Source organism: Trachypithecus francoisi, unplaced genomic scaffold (assembly GCF_009764315.1).
Source record: "Trachypithecus francoisi isolate TF-2019V2 unplaced genomic scaffold, Tfra_2.0 Lachesis_group12, whole genome shotgun sequence".
Classification (NCBI taxonomy): Eukaryota; Metazoa; Chordata; class Mammalia; order Primates; family Cercopithecidae; genus Trachypithecus; species Trachypithecus francoisi.
The window spans coordinates 76,209,735-76,217,942 of record NW_022681457.1 but is presented as its reverse complement, the minus strand read 5'-3'; the positions used below and the strand labels follow the sequence as shown (position 1 = coordinate 76,217,942).

General features: G+C 47.6%; 1 protein-coding gene across 1 annotated transcript in view; it reads left to right on the top strand.

Annotated features, from left to right (window-relative positions):
* Positions 1-4,371: 4,371 nt before the first annotated feature.
* SLC5A9 (solute carrier family 5 member 9) overlaps positions 4,372-8,208 on the top strand; it is a 38,915-nt gene continuing 35,078 nt past the window's right edge. Inside the window, exons 1-2 of the mRNA XM_033226467.1 lie at positions 4,372-4,585; positions 6,827-6,898. Coding sequence (XP_033082358.1) covers positions 4,424-4,585; positions 6,827-6,898 — 234 coding nt within the window. The 5' untranslated portion in view covers positions 4,372-4,423. The remainder of the gene's footprint in view (positions 4,586-6,826; positions 6,899-8,208) is intronic.

Sequence of the window (8,208 nt, the reverse complement as noted above, 5' to 3'; positions counted from 1 at the left end):
ATCAAGGACTATTGCTTATGAGAGGTGAGGGTTTCAATGTGAGCTTTTAATCTAGTAAACTCTCTATTTCTTTTCTTATGTATTTGTTTCTCGGCCATTCAAAAATTATCTTTCATTCAGCATAATGTCAAGATTCATCTCTGTAGTAGTATGTGTCAGCACTGAATTCCTTATTGAGGCTGAATGATATTCCATTAAATGTATTGACTACATTTTGTTTATCTCTTCATTTGCTGATGGACATCTGGGTTGTTTGCATCTTTTGGCCCTTAAGAATAATGCTGCTATGAACATGGGTGTACAAATATTTCTTTGAGTCTCTGTTTTCAATTCTTTTGGATATATGCCCAAAAGAGAAATTGCAAGATCATAGTAACTCTATTTTTAACCTTTTGAGGAACTATCATACTGTTTTCCATGCAGGCTGCACCATCCTATATTTCTACCAGTGATGCTCAAGGTTTCCACTGTCCTGTCTCCATCCTTGCCAACACTTGTTATTTTCTGTTTTATTGATAACAGTCATCCAAATGGGTACAAAGTGATATTGTATCACAGTGTACAATGATTAGTGATGTTGAACATCTTTTCAAATGCATTTTGGCCACCTGTATAACTTCTTTGAAGAACTGTCTATTCAACTCTTTTGCTTATTTTTGAGTACTGTTGTTTGTTTCATTTGTGTTGATTTATTGGAATTGTTCATATATTATAGGTATTAAGCCCTATCAGATGTATGATTTGCAAATATTTTCTCTCATTCCATCGGTTGCCTTTTCACTCTGTTGATAGTGTGCTTTGATGCTTTAATTTTGATGAAATTCAGTTTATTTATTTTTTCCTTTATTGCCTATGATTTTTGCATTGTTACTAAGAAATTATTGCCAAGCCCAATGGCATGAAGATTTTACCCTATGTTTTCTTCTAAGAGCTTTATTTTCTTAGCTCTTGCATTTAAGTCTTCCATCTATTTTGAGTTAATTTTCACATATGATACAGTGTAAGGGTCCAACTTCTTTCTTTTGTATAGGGATATTCAATTTTCTCAGCATCACATGTTGAAAATGCTGTCATTTTCCCACTGAGTGGTTTTCGTACTGTTGTCAAGAGTCATTTGACTGTATCTGTGAGACTTTATTTCTGGGCTCTCTGTTCTATTCCACTGGTTTATATGGCTGTCTTTATGCCAGTACCATACTGCTTTCTTTATTGTAGCTTTGTAGTGAGTTTTGAAATCAGGATGCAGGAAACCTCCAACTTTGCTCTTCTTATGTGTATTATGACTTGGTGCCTCAGTGGCAACTTCCATTTATTGGCCTGTTATAGTTCTATACTTTTTTATGCATGGCTGAAACCGTTCCCCTTTCCCATAAGTCTTTCTCAGTCTCTCCAACAAAGGACTACATTGCTCCTTCCTCTGGGCTATCCAGCTAAAAGGAAGAAAAGGGTGAAGGAAGAAAGAAATGTGACCTGTTTTGTGTCAAAGTCACCTGTCTTGTGACTGTCTGTCTTCCCCACAGGGCATGAACAACTAAAGACATGTGTGCTCCCTGTACAGGGTCAGGGATATGACAGGCCTCACTTAAATGTAGGACTGACAGCATGAGGACATCCTTCACTCTCGGTAGTTCTCTGAGAGAACATTCTGGATGATTGAGGCCTCAGCCTTGAATGCCAACACCTACCTAAAATGTTTGATCTTTTTGCATGAAACTCTTCCTGCCTGGGTTTCAGACTCCATGCCTTCTAAATAGAAAACTCATAATGGCCACAGTCATCTTTCCTTGATGACTCTCGGTCATCGTATGTGTGTGAATCTTGGCTGCTACTCAAGAATGCTCTTTGTTGAGAGTTGATCTACCCAGTTTAATAGGTTCATTTGCCCCAATTTGGTCATCTTTTGCATTGTCTTTCCTGGTCTTTCCAGTTTTAATGACCTCTTATGCACCATCAACCCATCAGCTGCCATTCTCCTTGCTGTCCCTGTGTAGCCTTGCCCCCTCTCTTCTAATTTGTTGTGAGTTGGGATATGAATAACAAGACTCTGGGTAAAACAAAAATAAACAGGCTCTGAGTGGGGTCACAAGGCTCACTGATAAGTCAAAGATTTAGGTTTTGTGCTTTAGAATGTCCATCCTGGCTATTTCAAAGTCTTTTTTGCTCCTTTCCTGGTGCTTTGTTGGTCTCTGTGCTGCTAATGTGCCTGATTAGCTTACGGATAAGTCTTAGATGCATTTGAGGAGAGGCTACTATAAACCCAAACCTGCTAGTTTTGGATTAGGTAAGTGTGCAGGGGTTGGGGGTCAGCCTCAGGCATCTGTGAGGTGGATGGGGAGACAGAGCATGCAGGCAGCAGAACACTGTCCTAGTCCATCCCTACTACTACAGCAAAACACCTAAGACCAGGTAATTTATATTTATAAAGCACAGGAACTTATTTCTCACAGTTCTGGAGGCTGGAAGTTCAAGATCAAAGCCCCAGCAGGTTTAGTGTCTGGTGAGGACACAGTCTATGCCTCCAAGATGGCACCTTGTGGCTGTGTCCTCACGTGGCAGAAGGCAAAAAGGCAAAAGGGCCTGGCTAGTTCCTTTGGCCCTTTTATAAGGTACTGATCCCTCCTATGAGGGAGAAGCCCTCATGGGCTCATCACTCCTAAAGGCCCTACCTCTTAGTACTGTTGCACTGGGGATTCAGTTTCAATATGAATTTTGGAGGCAACACAAGCATCCAAACTATAGCAAACCCCAAGGGCTGGGTAAGGGGGTTCAGCTGTCTTCTCCCTGCGACATTCCTCTTCCCTTCTCTGGTAGAGTCGTCAGAATCCAGAGCCCTCACTGTGGTGTGCTCAGGGACCTAAGCTCAGACCACTCCTTCCCTGCTTCCTGATTAACACCCAGAGATCTGCCAGCCTCATTTCCCACTGCCCCTATATCCAGCTCACCCCAGGAACCACTGGGCACCTGGTCCTTCACATTTTCCTGATGTTTCTAATGCTGCCCCTCTTGAATCCCTGTTTGTCTGAGAAACTTGCCTTTAAATGTGTATATGCAGGACTCTTTCTCTGGTATCTAATCCTAACAGGTGCTAGATCCCACGGAGCCCTGACCCAGCTGGGGACTACCCTGATTTCTCTCGCAGATTAATGTCCCTCTCCTCGGAGCTCAGCCTGGCCTGTGCCTGATGTTCTGGGATAGGAGAACTAGGAAGAGAAGGTCTAAGATCCTGCCTTTCACCTTTCTTTCCACCAAAAGGGGAAAAAAGACGATCTGGTCCTCATACCCAGCCTTGAGATCCTTATACGATGCTGGGGATGGGTTGCAGGACAGGGCCAGTGAGAGCTGGGACGGGGTGGGGGACAGGGCCAATGAGATCTGTTTTCCTGCTACTCCAATCTGGGTCCTACAGCAGATGCATGCAGAGTAATATTTGTAAGACTGAAATATTCCAAATGCAGCTCATTTGGAAGGACCATGTGAACAGATATCTATGTGCGTGGCATCTGGGCCCCTTGGCTAGATGGTGGTCGAGGTCAGTTTCTTTGTGTTAACCCCAAGAACATTCAGTAGCTCCGGGTTTGCAGAGGTTACCAAGGGCATCTGTAGTTCAGTGAGAGGTGGAGCTGGGACTGGAATCTCAGCAGCCTGAGTCCCAGAGATGGTCTTCCCTGGAACCAAGGAGCCCTGTATCTTTTTCAGGGAAGGCCTCCTGACCACAACCACTTCATCTGTCACAGCACAGAATAGGAAGTATGGGTCAGGCATCAGAAGATGTGAATTCTGGCTCTGCCTTTTCAGAGATGGCCCTGCCTAGTTCCTTGGAATAAACCATGGTGTCTTCCCCGGCCTCAGTTTCCTACACTGTATAAAAAGAGAACACAATATCTTGGTAGGGTGAAGTGTGAGTATATGAGGTGGAGACCACTTTGCTAGGGTCACAGTAGACTCCTCACCTCCTTCCCCTTGTCTCCCTCCCACTAGGTAAAAGACAATTGCATTGAACTCTTAAGAAAATTTGACTCCAGTCCTGGCTCCCTGCACCTTGGTTTCCCCACCACACAGGAGTTTGATTTCTGAAGTCCTTCCCACCTCTGGGGTTCCAATATTCTGCTCCTTTTCTCCTCCTCCTCCTCCTCCTCTTTCTCCTTCTGCTTCTCTGGCGGTAGGGAGATTGCATGTATGTGTGTGCACGTGTGTACATATACATGTATGTGTGTGCATGTAGTGGCAGCAGGGAGGGGTAAGGAAGGAGTCCTGCAGGGGTTGGTTGTGGCAGTTGGGAGAAAAGGAGGCAAGACTATATGTGCCAGCAGGGCTCAGAGTTTTCTCACCAACTAATGGTGCTTGGGGCAGTTTAATCATTAAAGGAAAGGAATGAAGCCAGGAGCGCCTCAAAGTCCAGCCTGTTGTTGACCAACACTAACAGATGAGCAAGGAACTGGCAGCAATGGGGCCTGGAGCTTCAGGGGACGGGGTCAGGACTGAGACAGCTCCACGCGTAGCACAGGACTCCAGAGTTGGTCTGCACGCCTATGACATCAGCGTGGTGGTCATCTACTTTGTCTTCGTCATTGCCGTGGGAATCTGGGTAAGTGGGCCCTGAGGCTGGGACTAGCAGGGGAGGTAGTAGTGGTCTCTCAGCTTGGGTGGGGCTGTGGGACTGAGGCAGGGCTAGGCAGAAAGAAGCAGATCATAGAACCATGGGGCCGAGATGGAAGGGCCTTCAGGAATCAGGCTCCTGATTTCCTCATTTTTAGAAGGGCAGAGAGGGGTGCGGCTGGTCTGAGGTCACACAGAGAGTCAGAGGCAGACCAGGCCCCCGACTCCTGACTCCTCTCTGAGCACTGCTGCCTTTGGCCCCAACCATCCCTGGTTGTCCTGAGCCTCACTCCTTCCTTCTTCCCACCCCAAGGCCCCCAACTCTGAGAACTCTTGACCCCTGGCCCTACCTCAGTCCTGCATTCGTTAGCATCTTGGTTAAGGTGATTTCTAAACGAGTAGGGGCTCATGTGCTCTCAGGGAAGTGTGCCAGGCTGATTCCCAGGGTACTCTATTCTCCATTGTTCCCAGGAGCCTCCGGCTATAGGCAGGGGCCAGGCTTTGGGGTCAGGGAAACCTGAGTTCAGGTCCTAGCTGCAACAATGAGAGCCTCAAGTCCCTGGGAACATATGGGGCCTATCAGCTTTCTCAGGTGAACAACAAGAGTGCTCCATGCATCTGTGTGAAGAGACCACCAAACAGGCGTTGTGTGAGCAACATGGCTATTGATTTCACTGGGGTGCAGGCAGGCTGAGTCCGAAAAAGGAGTCAGCAAACGGGGGTGGATTATCATTAGTTCTTACAGGTTTTGGGATAGGTGGTTGAGGTAGGAGCAACATTTTGCAGGCAGGGGGTGGATCTCACAAAGTACATTGTCAAGGGTGGGGAGAATTACAAAGAACCTTCTTAAGGGTGGGGGAGATTGCAAAGTACATTGATCAGTTAGGGTGGGGCAGAAACAAATTACAACGGTGGACTGTCATCAGTGAAGGCTGTTTTCGCTTCTTTTGTGGATCTTCAGTTGCTTCAGGCCATCGGGTCACAAGGGATATGATGGCTTAGCTTGGGCTCAGAGGCCTGACACAGTGTAAGCACTACACTGTGATCATTCAGCAACAGGAGACACTGCAGCTCCTGGCACGGTGCCTGGTGCCTGATCAGCAGACAATAAATGACTGCGGTTATCACCATGGTGTTCTGCAGAAGTGTGAGCACCTTTAGACTCTGCTGTGATTCAAGTTCCAGATGATCACTTCCTAGGCTGTGGCCAGGTCAGAAACCCTCTCTGGGCCTCAGTTTCCTCATCTGTAAAGGGGGGTGAACAGACCCTGCCTTCTAGTGCTGGAATGAGGAAGAATTGGGCTAACAGATGATCGCTGGGTCCTGGAAGTGGCCAGTCAAGAAAAGCACCAACTCCTCTGTGACTTTGGACAAATTGCTTCCAATGTTGGGCCTCCATTTTCACATCTGTAAAATGGATCTGTTTTGCTCATATGGCCTCCAAGAGGATGAGAGCTGACAAGTGAAATACAAGCAAAAGCTTAACAAGCACAAGGCATCACACACATTTATCACTCCCTGGTGACTGATTATTTTCCCGTAGGGGAAAGTCAGAGAACTGTTGGCTTTTGCATTTGAATAGCTGCTTCAAGTTCATCCTTCCCTACCCACTGCCCTGCCCACACCCTGTGTCTCCAGAGAACATTCCAACAGGCTGCTAACTGACCACCTACTGGTGTAAGATAGGACGGTCCTGGATGGGGATCAGTGGCGTGATCTGACTTCAACTGATGGAAACTCCAAAACAGAACCCATAACTCTGCTCAGGGCTCAAAGTCTCACAGTCAAATTGCAGCCCTCTCTGTCCTCCCACCTCCAGTATGGGAGCCCTGTTGGGAGCAGGGAAGGGATCAGCTCAGAGAAAGGGTGAGCACTACACATCTAAGGAGGCGATACTAAATCATTCTCCGAAAGCGCACTTTGGGGAAGGAAGGATAAGGGGACAAGAGTGCACAATCAATGGCTTCACACACATGACATCTGTTACCGCCTTTGCTTTTCGCACTGGCTCTGGGAGATGAATGGTGAGGCTCACAGAGAAAGTGACCCTCCCAAGATGCATAGCTTAGAAACTGTGGAACCAGCCTCAGGCAGCTCTCTTCTGCCTCAGTTTTCTCCCTCTGTGTCCCCAACAGTGCCTGCACCAAGGGGCAGGAAATCTACAGAGAGGGGGCTGGGCAGAGGTTCAGAGAGGCTTGAGAAATCCTCATCTCATCTATTTCCTTTCCAGTCGTCCATCCGTGCAAACCGAGGGACTATTGGTGGCTATTTCCTGGCTGGGAAGTCCATGAGCTGGTGGCCAGTGAGTTGACCCTTCTTAACCACCCCCTAGTGTAGAGGCTCCCAACTCTCCTTCTCCCCACTGTCCAAGCCCTTGTCCCATCTTCTCACACCTGGACTAAGGCAAAGACCTCCCCGTTGTGTTTCCTGACTCTGGGTCCCTTCTCTCCTGCCCAAACCCACCCTGCAACCTGAGTGGCCTTGCTAGCACACACCTTGGACAAACATCCCCTGGCCCCTCCTAGGTGTGGCCCTACATCTGACACTTGACTTGCAGTGATGAATCTGGAATGTCCCTGTCCTAGAGAAGCTCAGAGCTGAGGGGGGCAGATAGATTCGTAAACATCATGCGCACTGCTGAGCCAGAGGGAAGCAGGGGGCACTCACCAGAGCTTGAAAGCCCCTGGCCACCAAACAGTGGAGTTAGCTAGGGTTAGGAAAGATTTTGGGGGGAGGGTGACACATAGGCTTAATACTGAAGAGCAGTTAAGTTAGGGGAATCGCAGAGGTAAAATCCCCAACAACCTCAGGGAATCAGTCCCCAAAACTTTGTGAGCCACAATTTCTCCAATCAAGCGACCCCACATTTCTACTGGTTCTCAAAATTAACTTCCTCCTCCTGGAATGGGGTGGAGGGAGGAAAGCCCTGCCTCAAAAATGACCAGCAGAGTCATCAGCCCCAGTGGTAGCTGAAGCAGTATACACACCGAGGCATGCAAAACTCACACATGGCATGTGTGCATGCACACTCCCACACTCACACACACAGCACTTGCACACTCACACTCAGGCTCCCACACTCTCACACATAACACTGCCACACTCACACTCACATACATAACACTCACACATTCACACATACACACAGCACTCCCACACTCACACACTCCCACACTCTCACACACAGCACTCCCACACTCACATTCACACACACAACACTCTCACACACACTCACACTCCCACACTCACATTCACACTCCCACACTCTCACACATAACACTCCCACACTCTCACAACACTCCCATACTCATACTCACACTCCCACACTCTCACACATAACACTCCCACAATCACACTCCCACACTCTCACAAACAAAATTCCCACACTCATACACACACACTCACACTCACACTCCTACAATCTCTCAAACAAAACACCCACATTCACACTGACACACGCAACACTCCTACACTCACACACTCTCACACAAAACACTCCCACACTCACACTCTGACACACACTCTCACACACAATACTCCCACACTCACACTCACACACAAGACTCCCACACTCACACTCCCACACTCACACTCACTCCCACACTCACACTC